The 27,360-nt window shown below is 53.5% G+C and overlaps 1 protein-coding gene across 1 annotated transcript in view; it reads left to right on the forward strand.

Annotated features, from left to right (window-relative positions):
- Window positions 1–27,360, forward strand: part of shroom3 (shroom family member 3) — a 47,233-nt gene that overhangs the window by 15,538 nt on the left and 4,335 nt on the right. The window contains exons 9-15 of the mRNA XM_072455278.1: window positions 1,575–2,038; window positions 3,664–3,804; window positions 14,296–14,569; window positions 21,708–21,820; window positions 23,548–24,124; window positions 24,807–25,008; window positions 26,444–26,598. Coding sequence (XP_072311379.1) covers window positions 1,575–2,038; window positions 3,664–3,804; window positions 14,296–14,569; window positions 21,708–21,820; window positions 23,548–24,124; window positions 24,807–25,008; window positions 26,444–26,598 — 1,926 coding nt within the window. The remainder of the gene's footprint in view (window positions 1–1,574; window positions 2,039–3,663; window positions 3,805–14,295; window positions 14,570–21,707; window positions 21,821–23,547; window positions 24,125–24,806; window positions 25,009–26,443; window positions 26,599–27,360) is intronic.

A 27,360-nucleotide genomic window follows, 5' to 3' on the forward strand; every position in this document is an offset into this window, starting at 1 on the left:
GTTCCCAACAGACCCTCACAATGCGTTTGGGTCTGCCAAGTCTGTCCGGCTTCCTCCTCCGCCAGCGGATCCAACTCACCACCAGGTGGTGATCGGTTGACAGCTCTGCCCCTCTCTTCACCCGAGTGTCCAAGACACGCGGCCGGAGGTCTGATGACACGACAACAAAGTCGATCATTGACCTCCGGCCTGTGTCCTGGTGCCACGTGCACTGATGGACACCCTTGTTCTTTGAACATGGGGTTCGTTATGGACAATCTGTGGCACAGAAGTCCAATAACTGAACACCGCTCGGGTTCTGATCGGGGAAGTCGTTCTTCCCGATCACCCCTCCCCAGGTGTCACTGTCATTGCCCACGTGGGCGTTGAAGTCCCCCAGTAGAACAACGGAGTCCACCGCAAGTACTCTGCACTGCTGTTCGGCCCGTAGGCCGCCACAACAGTGAGAGACCTGTCCCCCACCCGAAGGCGGAAGGACGCGACCCTCTCGTTCACTGGGGTAAACTCCAACACGTGGCGGCTGAGCTGAGGGGCTATAAGCCCACACCAGCCCCGCCTCTCCCCGCGGGCAACACCAGAGAAGTGGAGCGTCCAGCCCCTCTCGAGGAGATGGTTCCAGAGCCCAAACTGTGCGTGGAGGTGAGGCCCACTATATCTAGTCGGTATCGCTCAACCTCCCGCACAAGCTCAGACTCTTTCCCCCCCAGCGAGGGGACATTCCATGTCCCCAGAGTTAGTCTCTCTGTCTGGAGATCTGGTCGCCGAGGCCCCTGCCATCGACTGCCGCCCAGATCTCTCTGCACCGGCCCCTTATGGATCCTCCTGCGGGTGGTGGGCCCACGGGAGGGCGGCCCCACGTCGCTCCTTTGGGCTGTGCCCGGCCGGGCCCCGTGGGGTAAGACCTGGCCACCAGACGCTCGCCATCGAGCACCCATCCCAGGCCTGGCTCCAGGATGGGGCCCCGGTGACGCCGATCCGGGCGACGTAATCGGCCTTGTTTGTGAACTCATCATAAAGGGCTCCTGAGTCATGCTTAGCAAATTTTGAACAATATGGCCGACATTTGGTTGGGCAGACGACGTTGCCGTAATTATATTTTTAACTTCTCTTGTCACATCTGCCTTTGCGTCAGGGTCAGGGTCAGGGTTAGGGTCAGGGTTAGGGTCAGGGTTAGGGTCAGGGTCAGGGTCAGGGTCAGGGTCAGGGTCAGGGTTAGGGTTAGTGTCAGGGTCAGGGTCAGGGTTAGGGTCAGGGTTAGGGTCAGGGTCAGGGTCAGGGTTAGGGTTAGTGTTAGGGTTAGGGTCAGGGTCAGGGTCAGGGTTAGGGTCAGGGTCAGGGTCAGGGTCAGGGTCAGGGTTAGGGTTAGTGTCAGGGTCAGGGTCAGGGTCAGGGTCAGGGTTAGGGTCAGGGTTAGGGTCAGGGTCAGGGTCAGGGTTAGGGTTAGTGTTAGGGTTAGGGTCAGGGTCAGGGTCAGGGTTAGGGTTAGGGTTAACCTCTGCGTCACACGTCATGAGTCTACCTTCAGATTCATCTCAATGCAGTTTTGTACATTTGGGGAATGACGTCTTTTTCAGGTCGTATCACGATCTCAGAGAGCCTCCAACTCCAGTGTTTCGGTCGACCTCTTTCAGATGCACAAAACTCCCGTGTGGCCCCGCTGCCCCTCTGGCCCCTCTGGCCCCACCGCCTGGGCCCCAGAAAGTGCACTCTTACTTGGACAAAAGGGACACCAAACATCTGCCCACGCCAGAGAAGACTGGGCCAAAGACACTGCCCAAGCCTCACGGAGCAGTGTTCACACTCAGGTCCTCGGCTCGCATGGCCAGCCCCCTAACGGTGCTCCTGCCCGGACCCCCGCCCGGACCTCCGCCCAGACCCCCGCCCGGACCTCCGCCCGGGCCCCCGCCTCTCACAAGGCTCTGTGGACGTAAGCGGCTCACGTGGGACCAGAAGAAGAGGTCCTTCTCAGAGCCAGAGCGCATGAATGAAGTTGGACTGATGCACACAGACGGCGCAGCGGTCATCAGACGAGCAGGAGGTAACGCTCTGGTCCCTCTGGTCACTCTGGTCACTCTGGTCACTCTGGTCACTCTGGTCACTCTTGGCCCCTCTGGTCACTCTGGTCACTCTTGGCCCCTCTGGTCACTCTGGTCACTCTGGTCACTCTGGTCACTCTGGTCACTCTTGGCCCCTCTGGTCCCTCTGGTCACTCTGGTCACTCTAGTCACTCTAGTCACTCTGGTCACTCTGGTCACTCTAGTCACTCTGGTCACTCTGGTCACTCTTGGCCCCTCTGGTCACTCTGGTCACTCTGGTCACTCTGGTCACTCTTGGCCCCTCTGGTCACTCTGGTCACTCTTGGCCCCTCTGGTCACTCTGGTCACTCTTGTTACTCTAGTCACTCTGGTCACTCTGGTCACTCTGGTCACTTCCTTTAACTTTTCATTTAACCCCCTGCAAGTTACATTTCTACTTTTGAAATGTCTTAGCTAAGGATCACAGTACGTCTGCACTTGTGCCATTGTTTAGGGGGTTTGGGAGGAGTTTAGGGGGAGTTCAGGGGGCGTGGCCACTATAGGACCTCACTCTGAAAGTCCTGGCCTCACTCACCATCACTGAGGTCTGATTGGGTCAGAAACTGTTGTGATACCATGGAAACGGTTCAGACTAATTTTGAACTCTAATCAGATCAGATTATGTGCTCTTATGTTAGATAAAGCTAAAGGTCATTGTGAAGGTCATTGTGAAGGTCATTCTGAAGGTCATTGTGAAGGTAATTGTGAATGTCATTCTGAAGGTCACTGTGAAGGTCATTGTGAAGGTCATTGTGAAGGTCACTGTGAAGGTCATTCTGAAGGTCATTGTGAAAGTCACTGAAGGTCACTCTGAAGGTCATTGTGAAGGTCACTGTGAAGGTTACTGTGAAGTTCATTGTGAAGGTCATTCTGAAGGTCATTGTGAAGGTCACTGTGAAGGTCATTCTGAAGGTCATTGTGAAAGTCACTGTGAAGGTTACTGTGAAGGTCACTGTGAAGGTCATTGTGAAGGTTACTGTGAAGGTCATTGTGAAGGTCATTGTGAAGGTCACTGTGAAGGTTATTGTGAAGGTCACTGTGAAAGTCACTCTGAAGGTCATTGTGAAGGTCACTGTGAAGGTTATTGTGAAGGTCACTGTGAAGGTCATTCTGCTACTACTAACTTTTTTAAAAACGTAATAAGTTACACTTATTTACATGATTTTGGGATGACTTGATTTGTAATATTGTATAAATTAATCTAATTTGATTTCAACGGCGATAAACAGCACATGTGTCTCAGTGTCATATGCTGAGTAATAATAACTGAGTATTTTGTTAATTACAGTATTTTCAGAATAATGTGTACACTTCTCAGTGACAGTATAACCCAGTATTAGTGTTACTCTGTATTAGTACTCTGGACAGAACCATCTCAGAGTAACTGAAATCACTTTAGTTGAAATTGTTCTTTTGAGCAAATTATTGTTGGAGTGTTTGTTCTGAGGGTGGCAGAGCGGTCCTGGCCCCTGTCCAGGCCCCTGTCTAGGCCCCTGTCCAGGCCCCTGTCCAGAACCCGCCTAAGGCCCAGAGTGGGACAGGCTCCGGTCAGTGTACTGTAATGTCTGCTGTGATACTGTCCCCTCAGACACGAGCGTGGCTGACCGCAGGAGGATGTTTGAACAGGCCGCTCGAGCCCCGGGACAGGATTCACTGATGGAACCTGAGAGGAAGGGGCGGAGTCAGAGGAGACCTCAGAGCGCAGTGTTCCAGCCGCTTCACTCTGCAGGTGAACCACATCTCACAGCCACTCACAGCCCGAAGCACCACCAAAATGAAGCCTCAAAATACTGCCATCTACTGGGGATTTTCGTTTATTTTAGGATTCATGGCTCGTACAGACCGCGGCGGCCGAATCGCGCCCGGCGCAGAATTTGAGTGCGTAAACATTTGAAAGACAAACGCACCAGACGTGTGTTCTCGACGCGCCGGACTCATGTCCGTAAAATACACTCAGGAGCAGACGTGCGTCTGAGTCGTGCTGCACATGCTCAGTGGAGGAGAGTCGTCCTGCACATGCTCAGTGGAGGAGAGTCGTCCTGCACATGCTCAGTGGAGGAGAGTCCTCCTGCACATGCTCAGTGGAGGAGAGTCCTCCTGCACATGCTCAGTGGAGGAGAGTCCTCCTGCACATGCTCAGTGGAGGAGAGTCCTCCTGCACATGCTCAGTGGAGGAGAGTCGTCCTGCACATGCTCAGTGGAGGAGAGTCCTCCTGCACATGCTCAGTGGAGGAGAGTCCTCCTGCACATGCTCAGTGGAGGAGAGTCCTCCTGCACATGCTCAGTGGAGGAGAGTCCTCCTGCACATGCTCAGTGGAGGAGTTGTGCTGTGTTTTCCGAATCGTGCGTAGCATGTCGTCTCTGATTGGCTGCGGCGCATCTGTCGCAGAGATCTGAACAAAGCTGAACATGTCGCGCCGGGCGCCTCGTACGCGCTCAAAGCATCGAGAGCGTATGAAAAATGCACCAATCGCGCCGCAAAAACGAAGAAATCACTCCGCGGGAAACGCACGCCGTGCTCGACGCGCCTTTACATAGACTTTAAATGTAAAGTGGCTTCGGCCGGCGCGGTCTGGACGAGGCTTTAATACATATGAAGATATGAGATGATCTCGTGTGGATCATGTGACACACGGAAACATCCTCCTCTGATACTTATCAGTGATGAAGGAGCTGCAGCAGCTAACAATAGGACAATAGTGACCCCCAAACTGGAGGAATGGCTACAGCTACGCGTATATATATATATATATATATATACTTATATATACTTATATTATACTACAATCATACACACTCTAAGAATATGTGCTGTGGACGGAGGGCCAGGTCAAGGGTCGCACCAGCGAAGATGCATCATAAAGAAGACAAAACCGTATATAAGTCTCACTGGAGAAAATGTAAGTGTAAAAATAACAAATAATATCACATATAAGTCACTCCAGAGTATAAGTATAAGTATATATTATATATAAGTATAAGTATATATTATATATAAGTATAAGTATGTATTATATATAAGTATATATTACATATAAGTATAAGTATATATTATATATAAGTATAAGTATATATTATATATAAGTATAAGTATGTATTATATATAAGTACAAGTATATATTATATATAAGTATAAGTATGTATTATATATAAGTACAAGTATATATTATATATAAGTATAAGTCAAATAGGCCAAAACTATGAAAAAAGGTGCACCTTATAGTCCGGGAAATACGGTAATCCAGATTTCACCTTTGACCCTGAGAAAAACGTCACGTTAAAAACAACTTTTTTGTCATAAATTGGTTCGTTCTGGACGTCTGAGGTAGCAGGGGCCCCTGAGTACTGGGGCCCCTGAACACTCTACACATTAGAGACTCTGAACGTCTGAGGCAGCAGGGGCCCCTGAACACTCAGATAAGATGAGAAGGACGTAGGTCACACTTCTGTGAGACGAGGTGATCAAACTGAAAATGTCTGACCACACACGAGCCTCTGACCACACACGAGCCTCTGACCACACAAGCCTCTGACCACACACGAGCCTCTGACCACACAAGCCTCTGACCACACACGAGCCTCTGACCACACACGAGCCTCTGACCACACAAGCCTCTGACCACACACGAGCCTCTGACCACACACGAGCCTCTGACCACACACAAGCCTCTGACCACACATGCCTCTGACCACACAAGCCTCTGACCACACAAGCCTCTGACCACACACGAGCCTCTGACCACACACAAGCCTCTGACCACACAAGCCTCTGACCACACAAGCCTCTGACCACACAAGCCTCTGACCACACACGAGCCTCTGACCACACGAGCCTCTGACCACACGAGCCTCTGACCACACGAGCCTCTGACCACACGAGCCTCTGACCACACGAGCCTCTGACCACACGAGCCTCTGACCACACAAGCCTCTGACCACACAAGCCTCTGACCACACGAGCCTCTGACCACACGAGCCTCTGACCACACAAGCCTCTGACCACACAAGCCTCTGACCACACAAGCCTCTGACCACACACGAGCCTCTGACCACACAAGCCTCTGACCACACAAGCCTCTGACCACATACGAGCCTCTGACCACACAAGCCTCTGACCACACACAAGCCTCTGACCACACACGAGCCTCTGACCACACGAGCCTCTGACCACACGAGCCTCTGACCACACACGAGCCTCTGACCACACACGAGCCTCTGACCACACGAGCCTCTGACCACACACGAGCCTCTGACCACACACAAGCCTCTGACCACACAAGCCTCTGACCACACAAGCCTCTGACCACACAAGCCTCTGACCACACACGAGCCTCTGACCACACAAGCCTCTGACCACACACGAGCCTCTGACCACACGAGCCTCTGACCACACGAGCCTCTGACCACACACAAGCCTCTGACCACACAAGCCTCTGACCACACAAGCCTCTGACCACACACGAGCCTCTGACCACACACAAGCCTCTGACCACACAAGCCTCTGACCACACAAGCCTCTGACCACACACGAGCCTCTGACCACACAAGCCTCTGACCACACAAGCCTCTGACCACACACGAGCCTCTGACCACACGAGCCTCTGACCACACACGAGCCTCTGACCACACACGAGCCTCTGACCACACGAGCCTCTGACCCCACACGAGCCTCTGACCACACACGAGCCTCTGACCACACAAGCCTCTGACCACACAAGCCTCTGACCACACACGAGCCTCTGACCACACGAGCCTCTGACCACACACGAGCCTCTGACCACACAAGCCTCTGACCACACAAGCCTCTGACCACACGAGCCTCTGACCACACGAGCCTCTGACCACACGAGCCTCTGACCACACACGAGCCTCTGACCACACACGAGCCTCTGACCACACACGAGCCTCTGACCACACACGAGCCTCTGACCACACACGAGCCTCTGACCACACAAGCCTCTGACCACACGAGCCTCTGACCACACGAGCCTCTGACCACACGAGCCTCTGACCACACGAGCCTCTGACCACACGAGCCTCTGACCACACGAGCCTCTGACCACACGAGCCTCTGACCACACGAGCCTCTGACCACACAAGCCTCTGACCACACAAGCCTCTGACCACACAAGCCTCTGACCACACACGAGCCTCTGACCACACAAGCCTCTGACCACACAAGCCTCTGACCACATACGAGCCTCTGACCACACAAGCCTCTGACCACACACAAGCCTCTGACCACACACGAGCCTCTGACCACACGAGCCTCTGACCACACGAGCCTCTGACCACACACGAGCCTCTGACCACACACGAGCCTCTGACCACACGAGCCTCTGACCACACACGAGCCTCTGACCACACACAAGCCTCTGACCACACAAGCCTCTGACCACACAAGCCTCTGACCACACAAGCCTCTGACCACACACGAGCCTCTGACCACACAAGCCTCTGACCACACACGAGCCTCTGACCACACACAAGCCTCTGACCACACACGAGCCTCTGACCACACGAGCCTCTGACCACACGAGCCTCTGACCACACACAAGCCTCTGACCACACAAGCCTCTGACCACACACGAGCCTCTGACCACACACAAGCCTCTGACCACACACAAGCCTCTGACCACACAAGCCTCTGACCACACAAGCCTCTGACCACACACGAGCCTCTGACCACACAAGCCTCTGACCACACAAGCCTCTGACCACACACGAGCCTCTGACCACACGAGCCTCTGACCACACACGAGCCTCTGACCACACACGAGCCTCTGACCACACGAGCCTCTGACCCCACACGAGCCTCTGACCACACACGAGCCTCTGACCACACAAGCCTCTGACCACACAAGCCTCTGACCACACACGAGCCTCTGACCACACGAGCCTCTGACCACACACGAGCCTCTGACCACACAAGCCTCTGACCACACAAGCCTCTGACCACACAAGCCTCTGACCACACACGAGCCTCTGACCACACACGAGCCTCTGACCACACACAAGCCTCTGACCACACAAGCCTCTGACCACACACGAGCCTCTGACCACACGAGCCTCTGACCACACACGAGCCTCTGACCACACACGAGCCTCTGACCACACGAGCCTCTGACCACACACGAGCCTCTGACCACACAAGCCTCTGACCACACAAGCCTCTGACCACACACGAGCCTCTGACCACACGAGCCTCTGACCACACACGAGCCTCTGACCACACACGAGCCTCTGACCACACAAGCCTCTGACCACACAAGCCTCTGACCACACACGAGCCTCTGACCACACGAGCCTCTGACCACACACGAGCCTCTGACCACACAAGCCTCTGACCACACAAGCCTCTGACCACACACGAGCCTCTGACCACACGAGCCTCTGACCACACACGAGCCTCTGACCACACACGAGCCTCTGACCACACAAGCCTCTGACCACACACGAGCCTCTGACCACACGAGCCTCTGACCACACACGAGCCTCTGACCACACGAGCCTCTGACCACACGAGCCTCTGACCACACACGAGCCTCTGACCACACACGAGCCTCTGACCACACACGAGCCTCTGACCACACGAGCCTCTGACCACACGAGCCTCTGACCACACACGAGCCTCTGACCACACGAGCCTCTGACCACACGAGCCTCTGACCACACACGAGCCTCTGACCACACACGAGCCTCTGACCACACGAGCCTCTGACCACACACGAGTCTCTGACCACACACGAGCCTCTGACCACACGAGCCTCTGACCACACACGAGCCTCTGACCACACACGAGCCTCTGACCACACACGAGCCTCTGACCACACGAGCCTCTGACCACACACGAGCCTCTGACCACACACGAGCCTCTGACCACACGAGCCTCTGACCACACACGAGCCTCTGACCACACACGAGCCTCTGACCACACGAGCCTCTGACCACACACGAGCCTCTGACCACACGAGCCTCTGACCACACACGAGCCTCTGACCACACACGAGCCTCTGACCACACAAGCCTCTGACCACACAAGCCTCTGACCACACACGAGCCTCTGACCACACGAGCCTCTGACCACACACGAGCCTCTGACCACACACGAGCCTCTGACCACACGAGCCTCTGACCACACACGAGCCTCTGACCACACGAGCCTCTGACCACACACGAGCCTCTGACCACACACGAGCCTCTGACCACACGAGCCTCTGACCACACGAGCCTCTGACCACACGAGCCTCTGACCACACACGAGCCTCTGACCACACACGAGCCTCTGACCACACACGAGCCTCTGACCACACACGAGCCTCTGACCACACGAGCCTCTGACCACACACGAGCCTCTGACCACACACGAGCCTCTGACCACACACGAGCCTCTGACCACACGAGCCTCTGACCACACACGAACCTCTGACCACACGAGCCTCTGACCACACACGAGCCTCTGACCACACGAGCCTCTGACCACACGAGCCTCTGACCACACACGAGCCTCTGACCACACACGAGCCTCTGACCACACGAGCCTCTGACCACACGAGCCTCTGACCACACACGAGCCTCTGACCACACGAGCCTCTGACCACACACGAGCCTCTGACCACACATGAGCCTCTGACCACACGAGCCTCTGACCACACGAGCCTCTGACCACACACGAGCCTCTGACCACACACGAGCCTCTGACCACACGAGCCTCTGACCACACGAGCCTCTGACCACACACGAACCTCTGACCACACGAGCCTCTGACCACACGAGCCTCTGACCACACGAGCCTCTGACCACACGAGCCTCTGACCACACAAGCCTCTGACCACACAAGCCTCTGACCACACGAGCCTCTGACCACACGAGCCTCTGACCACACGAGCCTCTGACCACACAAGCCTCTGACCACACAAGCCTCTGACCACACACGAGCCTCTGACCACACAAGCCTCTGACCACACAAGCCTCTGACCACATACGAGCCTCTGACCACACAAGCCTCTGACCACACACAAGCCTCTGACCACACACGAGCCTCTGACCACACGAGCCTCTGACCACACGAGCCTCTGACCACACACGAGCCTCTGACCACACACGAGCCTCTGACCACACGAGCCTCTGACCACACACGAGCCTCTGACCACACACAAGCCTCTGACCACACAAGCCTCTGACCACACAAGCCTCTGACCACACACGAGCCTCTGACCACACAAGCCTCTGACCACACACGAGCCTCTGACCACACACGAGCCTCTGACCACACGAGCCTCTGACCACACGAGCCTCTGACCACACACAAGCCTCTGACCACACAAGCCTCTGACCACACAAGCCTCTGACCACACACGAGCCTCTGACCACACACAAGCCTCTGACCACACAAGCCTCTGACCACACAAGCCTCTGACCACACACGAGCCTCTGACCACACAAGCCTCTGACCACACAAGCCTCTGACCACACACGAGCCTCTGACCACACGAGCCTCTGACCACACACGAGCCTCTGACCACACACGAGCCTCTGACCACACGAGCCTCTGACCCCACACGAGCCTCTGACCACACACGAGCCTCTGACCACACAAGCCTCTGACCACACAAGCCTCTGACCACACACGAGCCTCTGACCACACGAGCCTCTGACCACACACGAGCCTCTGACCACACAAGCCTCTGACCACACGAGCCTCTGACCACACGAGCCTCTGACCACACGAGCCTCTGACCACACACGAGCCTCTGACCACACACGAGCCTCTGACCACACACAAGCCTCTGACCACACACGAGCCTCTGACCACACACGAGCCTCTGACCACACGAGCCTCTGACCACACGAGCCTCTGACCACACGAGCCTCTGACCACACGAGCCTCTGACCACACGAGCCTCTGACCACACAAGCCTCTGACCACACAAGCCTCTGACCACACACGAGCCTCTGACCACACAAGCCTCTGACCACACAAGCCTCTGACCACATACGAGCCTCTGACCACACACGAGCCTCTGACCACACACAAGCCTCTGACCACACACGAGCCTCTGACCACACGAGCCTCTGACCACACGAGCCTCTGACCACACACGAGCCTCTGACCACACACGAGCCTCTGACCACACGAGCCTTTGACCACACACGAGCCTCTGACCACACACAAGCCTCTGACCACACAAGCCTCTGACCACACAAGCCTCTGACCACACACGAGCCTCTGACCACACAAGCCTCTGACCACACACGAGCCTCTGACCACACACGAGCCTCTGACCACACACGAGCCTCTGACCACACGAGCCTCTGACCACACGAGCCTCTGACCACACACAAGCCTCTGACCACACAAGCCTCTGACCACACACGAGCCTCTGACCACACACAAGCCTCTGACCACACACAAGCCTCTGACCACACAAGCCTCTGACCACACAAGCCTCTGACCACACACGAGCCTCTGACCACACAAGCCTCTGACCACACAAGCCTCTGACCACACACGAGCCTCTGACCACACGAGCCTCTGACCACACACGAGCCTCTGACCACACACGAGCCTCTGACCACACGAGCCTCTGACCCCACACGAGCCTCTGACCACACACGAGCCTCTGACCACACAAGCCTCTGACCACACAAGCCTCTGACCACACACGAGCCTCTGACCACACGAGCCTCTGACCACACACGAGCCTCTGACCACACAAGCCTCTGACCACACAAGCCTCTGACCACACAAGCCTCTGACCACACACGAGCCTCTGACCACACACGAGCCTCTGACCACACACAAGCCTCTGACCACACAAGCCTCTGACCACACACGAGCCTCTGACCACACGAGCCTCTGACCACACACGAGCCTCTGACCACACACGAGCCTCTGACCACACGAGCCTCTGACCACACACGAGCCTCTGACCACACAAGCCTCTGACCACACAAGCCTCTGACCACACACGAGCCTCTGACCACACGAGCCTCTGACCACACACGAGCCTCTGACCACACACGAGCCTCTGACCACACAAGCCTCTGACCACACAAGCCTCTGACCACACGAGCCTCTGACCACACACGAGCCTCTGACCACACAAGCCTCTGACCACACAAGCCTCTGACCACACACGAGCCTCTGACCACACGAGCCTCTGACCACACACGAGCCTCTGACCACACACGAGCCTCTGACCACACAAGCCTCTGACCACACACGAGCCTCTGACCACACGAGCCTCTGACCACACACGAGCCTCTGACCACACGAGCCTCTGACCACACGAGCCTCTGACCACACACGAGCCTCTGACCACACACGAGCCTCTGACCACACACGAGCCTCTGACCACACGAGCCTCTGACCACACGAGCCTCTGACCACACACGAGCCTCTGACCACACGAGCCTCTGACCACACGAGCCTCTGACCACACACGAGCCTCTGACCACACACGAGCCTCTGACCACACGAGCCTCTGACCACACGAGCCTCTGACCACACACGAGTCTCTGACCACACACGAGCCTCTGACCACACGAGCCTCTGACCACACACGAGCCTCTGACCACACACGAGCCTCTGACCACACACGAGCCTCTGACCACACGAGCCTCTGACCACACACGAGCCTCTGACCACACACGAGCCTCTGACCACACGAGCCTCTGACCACACACGAGCCTCTGACCACACACGAGCCTCTGACCACACGAGCCTCTGACCACACACGAGCCTCTGACCACACGAGCCTCTGACCACACACGAGCCTCTGACCACACACGAGCCTCTGACCACACAAGCCTCTGACCACACAAGCCTCTGACCACACACGAGCCTCTGACCACACGAGCCTCTGACCACACACGAGCCTCTGACCACACACGAGCCTCTGACCACACGAGCCTCTGACCACACACGAGCCTCTGACCACACGAGCCTCTGACCACACACGAGCCTCTGACCACACACGAGCCTCTGACCACACGAGCCTCTGACCACACGAGCCTCTGACCACACACGAGCCTCTGACCACACACGAGCCTCTGACCACACACGAGCCTCTGACCACACGAGCCTCTGACCACACACGAGCCTCTGACCACACACGAGCCTCTGACCACACACGAGCCTCTGACCACACGAGCCTCTGACCACACACGAACCTCTGACCACACGAGCCTCTGACCACACACGAGCCTCTGACCACACGAGCCTCTGACCACACGAGCCTCTGACCACACACGAGCCTCTGACCACACACGAGCCTCTGACCACACGAGCCTCTGACCACACGAGCCTCTGACCACACACGAGCCTCTGACCACACGAGCCTCTGACCACACACGAGCCTCTGACCACACATGAGCCTCTGACCACACGAGCCTCTGACCACACGAGCCTCTGACCACACACGAGCCTCTGACCACACACGAGCCTCTGACCACACGAGCCTCTGACCACACGAGCCTCTGACCACACACGAACCTCTGACCACACGAGCCTCTGACCACACACGAGCCTCTGACCACACACGAGCCTCTGACCACACGAGCCTCTGACCACACGAGCCTCTGACCACACGAGCCTCTGACCACACACGAGCCTCTGACCACACACGAGCCTCTGACCACACGAGCCTCTGACCACACACGAGCCTCTGACCACACGAGCCTCTGACCACACACGAGCCTCTGACCACACACGAGCCTCTGACCACACGAGCCTCTGACCACACACGAGCCTCTGACCACACACGAGCCTCTGACCACACACGAGCCTCTGACCACACGAGCCTCTGACCACACACGAGCCTCTGACCACACAAGCCTCTGACCACACAAGCCTCTGACCACACAAGCCTCTGACCACACACATTGATCTGTGATGCTTGATGCTGATTGGCTGTTTCACTTGTATTTGTGCCTCTTAAGTTTAAATATGTTCTTCCTATTTCTTATGTTTTTGTCAAATATCAAACTATTTAAATTATTTAAACTGTTTAAACTATTTAAATTATTTAAATTATTTAATTATTTAAACTATTTAAATTATTTAAACTATTTAAATTATTTAAATTATTTAAACTATTTAAATTATTTAAATTATTTAAACTGTTCAGAAGAAAAAGTCTTAAACTCATAAAACATAAATATCATGTTTCAAGTGTCTCTCAGAGTCCGGCTTATTTGTCTCTTTTTGTCCTCTCAGACTCCAGGAGCCTGTCCTCGTCCTCTGGCCTGCTGTCTCTGCAGGACGGCCCCCCTGAGCAGCCCCTCCTCTCTGGGAAGGGGCCCCTGGGCTTCCCTCTGGCCCCTGGGGCTGATCTACACACCTCCCGCTGCACTGTATTCTACCCAGGACGAGTGACGGCCCCTCTGGCCCCTCTGGCCCCTCTGGCCCCCGCGGCCCCTTCGGCCCCCGCGGCCCCTGCGGCCCATGCGGGCCTTGCGGCCCCTGCGGCCCTCCAACGTTCAAACTACAAGTACGTACGTAGTTTCTAGTTTTGTTTTTTATATTTCACTTTTTATTTATTACATTTTTTAAAGGTTTTAATTAAAGGTTGAATAGACCATTTTTTGGCCCAAATCTGAGTCTCATTTCCTCGAGGCCGATTAGTCCTGCCACGTGTCAATCATAGAACTCACCTACCGCCCACCTGCAGGGCCTGGTTCACCTGCAGGGCCTGGTACACCTGCAGGGCCTGGTACACCTGCAGGGCCTGGTTCACCTGCAGGGCCTGGTTCACCTGCAGGGCCTCGTTCACCTGCAGGGCCTGGTTCACCTGCAGGGCCTCGTTCACCTGCTGGCACGAGCACGGGGGAGTGTCATGAGCACGGGGAAGTGGCATGTGAAGGGGGGAGTGGCATGTGAAGGGGGGAGTGGCATGTGAAGGGGGGAGTGGCATGTGAAGGGGGGAGTGGCATGTGAAGGGGGGAGTGGCATGTGAAGGGGGGAGTGGCATGTGAAGGGGGGAGTGGCATGTGAAGGGGGGAGTGGCATGTGAAGGGGGGAGTGGCATGTGAAGGGGGGAGTGGCATGTGAAGGGGGGAGTGGCATGTGAAGGGGGGAGTGGCATGTGAAGGGGGGAGTGGCATGTGAAGGGGGGAGTTCGCAAATTGCTGAGAAATCGTGTCCATTCCACCTTTAATGACTTGTCTTGAGACTTCTAGGCCGTGAGCCGATAGAACCACCTCAGGGGAGCACAAGGTTTAGCTATTTTCAACTTGCTGCACGTCTTCTTTACTTTGAAGAAAAAGCTTCAGTTGTTTCATCTGGACTCTTCATCCAACTTCATCCAAGAGTCATTGTCAATGAGAGAATTTAGGTCGAGAACTCCAATATTTATACTGCTCACTTTATACTGATACTTTATACAGCTCAGAGGACAAGAGGAGCCCACCAGCTCAGAGGACAAGGTGTGTCCACCAGCTCAGAGGACAAGAAGAAAGAGGAAAAACATGTCCGAAATGCCCTCTCAGCCTGTGGTTACCCCGCTTGGGCTCTCAACAGAGTGAAGAGAACCAAGAAGCAGGACAAAAGGGAAACTGAACAGAGAAGGAAGGGTGTTTCTATCCCTTATGTGTCTGGCCTGTCGGAAAAACTGCAGAGAATTTTTAGACAACACGAAGTCCCTGTTTATTTTAAACCAGGAAACACTTTAAGACAAAAACTGGTTCACCCTAAGGACAAGTTGCCGACTCAAAAACAGAGCAATGTAGTTTATTCTGTCCAATGCAGTGAAGAAAGTTGTAAAGAACGGTACATAGGTGAGACAAAACAGCCTCTACACAAGAGGCTTTATCAGCACAGAAGAAATACAAGTTCAGGACCACAGAAGACACTGGAGTTCAGGACCACAGAAGACACTGGAGTTCAGGACCACAGAAGACACTGGAGTTCAGGACCACAGAAGACACTGGAGTTCAGGACCACAGAAGACACTGGAGTTCAGGACCACAGAAGACACTGGAGTTCAGGACCACAGAAGACACTGGAGTTCAGGACCACAGAAGACACTGGAGTTCAGGACCACAGAGGACACTGGAGTTCAGGACCACAGAAGACACTGGAGTTCAGGACCACAGAAGACACTGGAGTTCAGGACCACAGAAGACACTGGAGTTCAGGACCACAGAAGACACTGGAGTTCAGGACCACAGAAGACACTGGAGTTCAGGACCACAGAAGACACTGGAGTTCAGGACCACAGAGGACACTGGAGTTCAGGACCACAGAAGACACTGGAGTTCAGGACCACAGAAGACACTGGAGTTCAGGACCACAGAAGACACTGGAGTTCAGGACCACAGAAGACACTGGAGTTCAGGACCACAGAAGACACTGGAGTTCAGGACCACAGAAGACACTGGAGTTCAGGACCACAGAAGACACTGGAGTTCAGGACCACAGAAGACACTGGAGTTCAGGACCACAGAGGACACTGGAGTTCAGGACCACAGAAGACACTGGAGTTCAGGACCACAGAAGACACTGGAGTTCAGGACCACAGAAGACACTGGAGTTCAGGACCACAGAAGACACTGGAGTTCAGGACCACAGAAGACACTGGAGTTCAGGACCACAGAAGGTTTGAAGCAGGAGAAAAGATGGTTTGAAAGAGGAGTCAAGGAAGCTATTTTTGTTAAAAAAGAAAGACCTTCTTTAAACAGAAATGGAGGACTAAGATTCAATCTTCCTGGTATGTATAATGGTACTGAACCCCTGGAGAGTTAGAGGACCAGGACCAGGACATTTAGATGTCCTCAGGTCCTCAGGGTGAGCCAGGGTCTCACAAAGACAAAGGGGAGACTAAGAGTCCATTAAAGGGTTGAATAGGCTCGGTAGATACTAAGAGGGTAAGTTTCTGTTGAAACAAACAACTCTTTCTACTTCAGGAAGGCTCCTCCCAATGGGCTGGACTTACCACAGAATAGTATAAATATCGGAGTTCTCGATCTAAATTCTTTTATTGACAATGACTCTTGGATGAAGTCGAAACGTCTAATTTTCTAACTGAGTCCAGATGAAACAACTGAAGCTTTTTTTTACAATGGAACACGCCTGGACCAATGAGGGATTACACCCACATCTCTGCTTTACATTTTGGTAGGATCCGTCCGAACTGCAGCTGAAGGACACTTAGCACTGCAGCTGAAGGACACTTAGCACTGCAGCTGAAGGACACTTAGCACTGCAGCTGAAGGACACTTAGCACTGCAGCTGAAGGACACTTAGCACTGCAGCTGAAGGACACTTAGCACTGCAGCTGAAGGACACTTAGCACTGCAGCTGAAGGACACTTAGCACTGCAGCTGAAGGACACTTAGCACTAACCTCCAACGCAAAATACCATCGATCATTTTGTCAGTTTCCCCCCAACTTATCACAAGCACCAACACAGCCACATTCTATCAATCAGTTCTGCTCTTTTTTTAAAGACACATAATATTATAATCAAACTCAAATAGCCATTCTCAGAGCGGCCATTTTCAAGATGGCCGCCAGCATACCTTATGAATTATGCTAACATCGTTGAATGACTCCCAGGATTCATAGAGGCATGATCTTAGGGTCTAAACCAGGGGTGGGCAATTACTTTCCTCCGAGGGCCACATTTGAATCCAGGCCCGTAGCGGAGGGCCGGCCCACGATCATTGGAGTGAAAAAAAAAAATCAAAAAGATAAGTATCAAATAGAATATCACTTTTCTGTCAAATATAGGCCATGAATGTGTTATTTAATTCATTTCACGTCATATTTATGAAGGACAAAAGTGCAGACAGATGCCTGAGGGCACAAAAAATATATAATGATATTACTTGGACAAGCTTGGCGGGCCGGATTGAAAGGCCCTGCTGGCCGGATGTGGCCCGCGGGCCGTAGTTTGCCCACCCCTGGTCTAAACCTATGTGTTGGGGAAGGGGGGGATTCAATAGTGGTCACTAAAATGTGCTAGGCCTAATTATCATATTGAAATTTAAAAATGGCCACTCACCATCATGTCTGAACGATGCAATATGCCCCACAACAGAGATATATTTATGTTCTTAGAGTCTAAAGTTATGTTTATTGGTATGAGGAATTCACTGGTGTTCAAGCATGGCATGATATCATTGATCTAATCTGGTTCTTCTTCACAGGTTTCATAGAGCACTTTATCTCTTGTTTGCTGGGCTTGAACACAGCAGCTTTCTCCAGTCGTGCATCTTATGTCCAGGCGCTATGTTTCTGTGTTGGATTCCAGAGTCGGAACCTCTGTTTGCCCTCTCTAGGTCCTTTATGGATGTCTCAAGATAAACATCGAAAACAACATCAATTCTCTGGCTTTGTGCACCTCATGAAGAACCTGATTCAATACAGTGTCAGCCAATTGGGGAAAGGTCTCGTCATTCCCTTGTATTTTCTGGACCAAAGACATTCCATCAATCACACAAGGAGACGGCCGGGGGATGACTTCAGCAGGCGATACACTTTTCTCAAGCTCTTGCAAGTGATGCTTTGTTTGTTTTTCTGAGAGTCCCATCGCTCTTTGCAAGACCACATGGTAAGGGACCAAGAGGATGACATAGAACTTCACTCAACTTTCTGCACTCAGCAACAAGTATCATCTGTCCAAACAGCTTCCTGTCAGCTTTCAGGAGAACCTCTTCGTTGCATAGGGTCCGCGGCTTCTTTCCTTCATCAGAAAATGTCTTCAGCATTTTCTTCTCCATCCGAGCAACGGACTTTGTTGGTGATTTCAACCTCAGCAAAGGATTCATTGGTTTCTGTTCCTACTTTATGGGCTTCTAGGAGATCCCCCTGGACATTTTCAGGTGCAGCAACTGCAGTTGAAAAACTGACAAGATCCTTGTTTTCAGGATTCAATGGGTTCAACCATCTTGTTTCCATCATTTGCATGAGTGATTGCACATCTGCTTCATCTTTTCTGATTGGCGGCAGCTGAAGATCTGCACGACTGAATTCAGGTTCATTCTGGCCAATCATATCTCGCAGCTGTCTCAGATATTTACTCCTGTATTCCGATGTGAGGTCATATCTTGTGACAGCACCACTTTTCAGACTGAATCCCTTGGTGCTACCTGCAGTCTGTGTGTCCCGGTTGACCTGGTCAACAGAAATGCGTCCAAATGGATTGTGATCACCAATCTGAACTGCAAAGCCTCCTTCCATGAAATGTCTACACACATTTGGATGGTCAGAGGAAAGTTGAGTCATTCAATTCAATTCAATTCAATCTATTTTGTAACGCCCAAAATCACAACAACAGTTGCCTCTGAGGGCGACAGTGAAAATGAATCAAACAATGTCTGTGGTGGCAAGGGACGATGTCCCAGAGTCCTCTGTCCTTAGACCCTCCTTCTCGGCCAGGAAAAACTACAAAAAACCTCCTTGGGAAAAACTATAAACCTGGAGGAGTTCCAGTGAAGGAGAATCTGACTCTCACAGACGTGAGGGAGACTGGAGCTGGAGCCACTCTTCAGGCAGATGAGGGACCATCAGAGTCGAGCTGGAAAGCAGTGGGGAAGAAACCTTGTATAATTGATTTTATCATATGCAAAGGTCCAGGGAATCATCTCCCTGACAGCAGCAAGATGCAGAATCCAGTTTCCCTCTCTGGAAGCACCAATCAAGTTCAACAAGATGTCGACCATATCAAGGTAGAAGAGCCAGAAGCAGAAAGACTGAATTTCTGAGGAACTCTAGAAACTGTTGAAACGGGGCCAGTGTTTGTTTCACAAACTCTTCTTCAAGTCCTGAAAAGATTTCTGGGAAACCGGCAGCTTTTCTTGAAAGTTGGCAATGATTGTCATAGTTTCTTTGTGATTCATACATGAGCTGGTGCAGTCTCAGGAGCGCCTCATACATGAGCTGGTGCAGTCTCAGGAGCGCCTCATACATGAGCTGGTGCAGTCTCAGGAGCGCCTCATACATGAGCTGGTGCAGTCTCAGGAGCGCCTCATACATGAGCTGGTGCAGTCTCAGGAGCGCCTCATACATGAGCTGGTGCAGTCTCAGGAGCGCCTCATACATGAGCTGGTGTTAGATATTATGTGCAAACATATATTTATCTAAATGCTTAAATATATTCATATAAACATACATACAAGTATTTTGTGAAGGTAGTAATATATATATCAACATCTATAGCAACATTTATATAAATATGAATACATATGAATCCTAACCAGTGAAAAACAAACTTCCACATGAGTTTTACAATAGATATGTCGGCCATATTGGATTTCCAAGATGGCTGCCACTCTACAGGACATTTCACTGTTACCATGACATCTGTCATCCCCCAAGACATAGTTTCAGACCCCAAGATCATCATGTTGGCCTTAGAACTCAAGTAGTTCTGGCCACTTTGTCGGTTGGTGGCCATTTTAAAAATGGCCGCCAAATTAGGTTAAGCTGCCGTCCGCTGATGTCTCTCATAGTTAAATGTATTTATATTGAGACAAAGGACACAAAGGACACACTGAGGCTAAACAAGTTTGGTCCCCTCAGGTGGAACAATAAGTGCCCTGGCTCATGGCCGAATACTTCCGTCTCAAAGACTCGACTGACGACTTGAGTTTTACGGATCTATAAAGTCATGAAAGTGTCTGTGCTTCTACGAGCCACGAGCCACGACTCACGAGCCACAACTCACGAGCCACGACTCAAGAGCCACGTGCCACGACTCACGACTCACGAGCCACGACTCAAGAGCCACGAGCCACGACTCAAGAGCCACGACTCACGAGCCACGACTCACAACTCACGAGCCACGACTCATGAGCCACGACTCACGAGCCACGACTCAAGAGCCACGACTCACGAGCCACGACTCACGAGCCACGACTCACGAGCCACGACTCACGAGCCACGACTCATGAGCCACGAGCCACGACTCACGAGCCACGACTCATGAGCCACGACTCATGAGCCACGACTCACGAGCCACGACTCAAGAGCCACGACTCACGAGCCACGACTCACGACTCACGAGCCACGACTCACGAGCCACGACTCACGAGCCACGACTCATGAGCCACGACTCACGAGCCACGACTCACGAGCCACGACTCACGACTCACGAGCCACGACTCACGACTCACGAGCCACGAGCCACTAGGGGTGAACGTGTGAGTCTGTGGCCCCTGCACCGTGAGGCCCCTGCACTGTGAGGCCCCTGGACCGTGAGGCCCCTGCACCAAGAGGCCCCTGCACCGTGAGGCACCAGCAGGAGGCCGCTCCATGTTTTGTTCTGACTCTGGCACCAGCAGGAGGCCGGTCCATGTTTAGTCCTGACTCTGGCACCAGCAGGAGGCCGGTCCATGTTTAGTCCTGACTCTGGCACCAGCAGGAGGCCGGTCCATGTTTAGTCCTGACTCTGGCACCAGCAGGAGGCCGGTCCATGTTTAGTCCTGACTCTGGCACCAGCAGGAGGCCGGTCCATGTTTAGTCCTGACTCTGGCACCAGCAGGAGGCCGCTCCATGTTTAGTCCTGACTCTGGCACCAGCAGGAGGCCGCTCCATGTTTAGTCCTGACTCTGGCACCAGCAGGAGGCCGGTCTGGGTTGATAAAGACGTGTCATCTTCCCTCAGGTCCACCTGTGACGGCCGGGACGGGGCTGTGTCTCTGGGGGACGACACCCACAGCCTGCAGAAGACTCCATCCGAGGACAGACTGGAGAAGACAAACGGGGCCCTCTCGTCACCCCCAGGGGACGCTGTGGAGCAGGTGTGTCTCTCATACGCAGTAACATAAGTACTTTTAAGATTGTGTTTATAATATTGCCTATATTTGTACTTTCTGCAGATGTGACACTGTAAACCACTGTATGCTTTTCTAATTTACACAAGTGATACATTGAGAAATAAAAAAATATTGCACGTTATAAAATGTAAATTGTCCCTGTATTTTAGTGATATTTTGTGTATTAATGACACCAAAAGAATTCATAATAAAACTAATAATGAATAACACATGAACATATGATCTCTCCCACTATTACCCACCTACTTCTCTGCCCGGTCAAATGACAAGAGTCTGAAGGCCCCCAAGTGTGGCCCCCCCAAGTGTGGCCCCCAAGTATGGCCCCCAAGTGTGGCCCCCCCAAGTGTGGCCCCCAAGTATGGCCCCCAAGTGTGGCCCCCCCAAGTGTGGCCCCCAAGTGTGGCCCCCCCAAGTGTGGCCCCCAAGTGTGGCCCCCAGCACAGGCCGGTGACCACACTTTGTCTTTGTGTTCCAGGCTGGGAGGACGCCGCCTGTCGTCACCTCTGAGAAGGAGAGTTCTGCTCTTCACAGGTAACTCCTCCTCCCTCCACAAGCTCCTCCCCTGTCAGACCCCTCGCTCCTCAAACCCCGCCCCTCTCAGGCTCTGTCAGTGTTGGAAGTACTGTATACAACTAAAGTGGGACTAAAGGAGGTGCGGGGTCTGGAGGACTACAGGGGGGAGTGAGGGGCGGAGTCTGGAAGACTACAGGAGGGAGTGAGGGGGAGTGAGGGGCGGGGTCTGGGGAGTGAGGGGCGGGGTCTGGAGGACTACAGGGGGGAGTGAGGGGCGGAGTCTGGAGGACTACAGGAGGGAGTGAGGGGGAGTGAGGGGCGGGGTCTGGGGAGTGAGGGGCGGGGTCTGGAGGACTACAGGGGGGAAGAGGGGCGGGGTCTGGAATACTACAGGGGGGAGTCAGGGGGAGTGAGGGGCGTGGTCTGGGGAGTGAGGGGCGGGGTCTGGAGGACTACAGGGGGGAGTCAGGGGGAGTGAGGGGCGGGGTCTGGGGAGTGAGGGGCGGGGTCTGGAGGACTACAGGGGGAGTCAGGGGGAGTGAGGGGCGGGGTCTGGGGAGTGAGGGGCGGGGTCTGGAGGACTACAGGGGGAGTCAGGGGGAGTGAGGGGCGGGGTCTGGAGAACGAGGGGGAGTGAGGGGGCGGGGTCTGGAGATGGAGGGGGAGTGAGGGGCGGGGTCTGGAGATCGAGGGGGAGTGAGGGGCGGGGTCTGGAGATCGAGGGGGAGTGAGGGGCGGGGTCTGGAGAACGAGGGGGAGTGAGGGGGCGGGGTCTGGAGTGGTAAAGTGTCTGTGTGTTTCAGAGCTGCAGGGGCCTCAGAAGGGCGTGGCTCTCCTCCTCTGGCCCATAGTCCTACATCAGGTACACACTGTACTTTGAATGTACTTCATTTGTATATGAACAGGATGTTCAAAAGTACAGGTACTTCAAATATGTGACGTTCTGTCTGACATCAGCACACAAGAATATCATCTTAAAAGAGTCTGAGCTTGACCTCTGACCCCGGAGTCCGCCCCGGAGCGTCACTGACCATGAGCTGACTTCATCTGTGTCACATGACAGGAAACACTTACAGCGTTCAGCCTGTTACACTGCAGCGCTATTTAACATGAGGCCCGGGGGCCAAAGAGATGACACTAGATGAATTCCTCATGAACTCCTCGTGTGTCACATTCAGATCTCCTCTTGGTGTCGGTTCCTCGTCGAGAGCGGGCGCGGCGCAGTGACCGCTCCACACTGGCCGCCTCTGTGGGTCTGCCCTGCCCCCTGTCCGACACCACCTGCCCCCTGTCCGACACCACCCGCCCCCTGTCCGACACCACCCGCCCCCTGTCCGACACCATCCGCCCCCTGTCCGACACCACCTGCCCCCTGTCCGACACCACCTGCCCCCTGTCCGACACCACCCGCCCCCTGTCCGACACCACCTGCCCCCTGTCCGACACCACCTGCCCCCTGTCCGACACCACCCGCCCCCTGTCCGACACCACCCGCCCCCTGTCCGACACCACCCGCCCCCTGTCCGACACCACCCGCGCCCTGTCCATCTGCCCTGGCCACCACTCGCCGCCCACAGCTGGTCACGACACAGCCGGACCGGTCAAAAGGACTCCGACTGAGACGGGTGTGGTCAGCAGTGACCAACAGAGCGCCATTGGTGGATCTGACCTGAAACATCAGACGTCGAAAGAAAACCGACCAATAGAACGTGAGGACAGGGTCAGCACAGTGTGTCGCGCTGACCGCGGAAACGGGTAAGAATGTTTTCGACTATTTATGTTTTAGCTATTTATGTTTTAGCTATTTATGTTTTCGACTATTTATGTTTAAGACTATTTATGTTTAAGACTATTTATGTTTAAGACTATTTATGTTTAAGAGTATTTATGTTTAAGACTATTTATGTTTAAGACTATTTATGTTTTAGCTATTTATGTTTTAGACTGTTTATATTTTAGGCTATTTATGTTTTACGACAAATACAATGCACAGTCACTCGTGCACTTTCACTCGTGCACTTTCACTCGTGCACTTTCACTCGTGCACAGTCACTCGTGCACTTTCACTCGTGCACAGTCACTCGTGCACTTTCACTCGTGCACTTTCACTCGTGCACAGTCACTCGTGCACTTTCACTCGTGCACAGTCACTCGTGCACTTTCACTCGTGCACAGTCACTCGTGCACTTTCACTCGTGCACAGTCACTCGTGCACTTTCACTCGTGCACATTGGCGACTTGCAGTAATGGGCGTGGTCATGGCCGCTGTTTTGGAAAGTCCCTTATGAAGGTGTTTGAAAGACTGAAGAAGACGGGGGCCCTCACATGTGGCAGGGCATCTGCATCAAGAAGCCACAAGAGCCACTGAGCAGCCGCTACATTCTGACAGTATCAGAGGGCGTCTTCTCATTTGTCCTTTTGTGTCTCCTCGCTCCAGCAGCAGTCCCCCAGCGCCCTGTCCCCCAGCGCCCTGTCCCCCAGCGCCCTGTCCCCCAGCGCCCTGTCCCCCAGCGTCCTGTCCCCCTGCGTCCAGCCCGGATCAGGCCCAGGAGGACAGCCTGGTGCTGGACTATGAGCCGGTGCCCGTGCGGCTTCAGACCCCAGAGGAGCTGAGGGTCCAGGAGCTGGCTCAGAGCCTGGTGAGTGTTTATAAGATAAGATCATCCTTTATTGTCCCACATGGGGAAATTTCATTGTTGCAACACAGGAAGATACAGAAGAAAAGAACAGATCACTTATAGGAAGACTGAAAAACACTCTCAGTAGAAGATCTATTATAAACAAAACCTCCCATTTCCCAACAAGGGACGGAGGGGAAATAATAAAGATACAAATAAATAATAAATAAATACATAAATACCATTGCACATGAATCACGACAGTAATTGCACATGGTTAAGTCAGTATTGTGTTCAGGACCAACAGTTTTTGTTCTAAAGTGTGACAGCAGCAGAAGGAAAGAGTGTGAAACGTCTCCTTCAACAGCGAGGGTGGATCAGTCACTGCAGCTGCTCTCCAGAGGGGACAGAGTGTCCTGCAGGGGACAGAGTGTCCTGCAGGGGGCGACACTCATGGTCCAGCATAGATGTGAGTTTAGCCAGGACCCTTCTGTCCCCCACCTCCTGCACCGAGTCCAGAGGACAGCCCAGGACGGAGCTTTGTCCAGCTTCTTCCTCTCCCTCTGTGATGACCACACCTACAGGAGCTGATGCACCACAGAGGAGGAGAAGGTCTTCAGGAGTGGCCCTGTCAGGAGCGGCCCTGTCAGGAGCGGCCCTGTCACTCCAAAAGACCTGAGTCTCCTTAGTCTCCTTAGGCCGACTCTGGCTCTTCCTGTTCAGTCTGTGTTATGAGTCCAGTTTGTGGTTCAGATGAAACACCAGGTCCTTGTATGAGTCACTCTCTCAATGTCCCGTCCCTGGTGAGGGGGGCGTGGCCTCTCCTTGGTCTTCCCCGCGTTGATGAGGAGGTGGTTCCACAAAGTCCTGCTCCAGTCCTCTGTCCTCCACATCATCGTCTGTGATGAGTCCCATGATGGCAGAGTGGTCAGAGAACTTCTGCAGGACACAGTGTCCATGTCGTATGACGTTATGACGTTCAATCTATCTTAGTTTGGCCATTCTGCAAGGTGGAGAACCAGTTCTTCAGGAGGAGAACTGGTTCTTCAGGAGGAGAACCGGTTCTTCAGGAGGAGAACCGGTTCTTCAGGAGGAGAACCGGTTCTTAAGGAGGAGAACCGGTTCTTCAGGAGGAGAACCAGTTCTTCAGACAGATGAAGAACCGTTTATCTGGAGTAGGTCCACATCCTGTCCCTCTCCCACTGGCAGGAAGTGGGAAAAGAATCTGTCCATCTGTGACCACCAGATGGCGACAAACTGAACATTCCCTGTGCATCTGCAGCGCCTCCTCGTGGCCGTCAGACCTCGCTACATCATGAACCGCTTTGTCTCCACATGGTTCTGGTTCCACAGGGTTCTGGTTCCACAGGGTTCTGGTTCCACCATGTCCCGCGTTCTGCTGTTGGACTTTTCTGCTGCGACACTTGTTTTCTTCTCTTATGGTCTTGTTGTTCAGGTTGGACGTGATGGCGCTCTGCTGCCCCTGGTGGACACCTGGGGTAAATCCACCCTCGACGTTCTGCTGGAGATTTTTCCAAACAGCCAACTCTTCGGAAAGTTGTCACAAAAGCTCCGAGGGCGCTGCCTGCAGGACGACTGGTACAACTACAGGTACTTTCACCCTGTAGAACCAGAACTGTCACGTAGAAAGTGATGTTTAAGAGCGTTTAACCGTGTTCAAACTGTTTCCCATCTCGTATTCAAAGTGATTCTTGCATGTTTGAGGAGATGTTCTTCTCCTGTATTATCATAATCCACAGAAAACCATGTGGTCTTTATGGAAACATGTTCTAAGTCTTGAACTAAAACATAAGTCACTTCACATTCAATACAACTGCAATAATGAAACTGCACCACGGAGAAGCCCCGCCTCTTTACAGTCAGTGATAAGCCCCGCCTCTTTACAGTCAGTGATAAGCCCCGCCTCTTTACAGTCAGTGATAAGCCCCGCCTCTTTACAGTCAGTGATAAGCCCCGCCTCTTTACAGTGATAAGCCCCGCCTCTTTACAGTCAGTGATAAGCCCCGCCTCTTTACAGTCAGTGATAAGTCCCGCCTCTTCACAGTGATAAGCCCCGCCTCTTTACAGTGATAAGCCCCGCCTCTTTACAGTCAGTGATAAGCCCCGCCTCTTTACAGTCAGTGATAAGTCCCGCCTCTTTACAGTGATAAGCCCGGTATCTGTTTTATTTTTCTTTAGGCCTTGGCTGCAGAGCCGCGGCGCGGTCAAATGGCCCAGCAGTTTCAGGAACCGCGGCACTGCCATATAGCCTCATGGCTAACCCTGACCTTAACCCTGACCCTAACCCAGACCCTGACCCAGACCCAGACCCTAACCCTGACCCTAACCCTGACCCTGACCCTGACCCTGACC

Source organism: Eucyclogobius newberryi, unplaced genomic scaffold (genome assembly GCF_026437365.1).
Source record: "Eucyclogobius newberryi isolate DKJ021-1_F unplaced genomic scaffold, fEucNew1.0.hap1 SCAF_2, whole genome shotgun sequence".
Taxonomy (NCBI): Eukaryota; Metazoa; Chordata; class Actinopteri; order Gobiiformes; family Gobiidae; genus Eucyclogobius; species Eucyclogobius newberryi.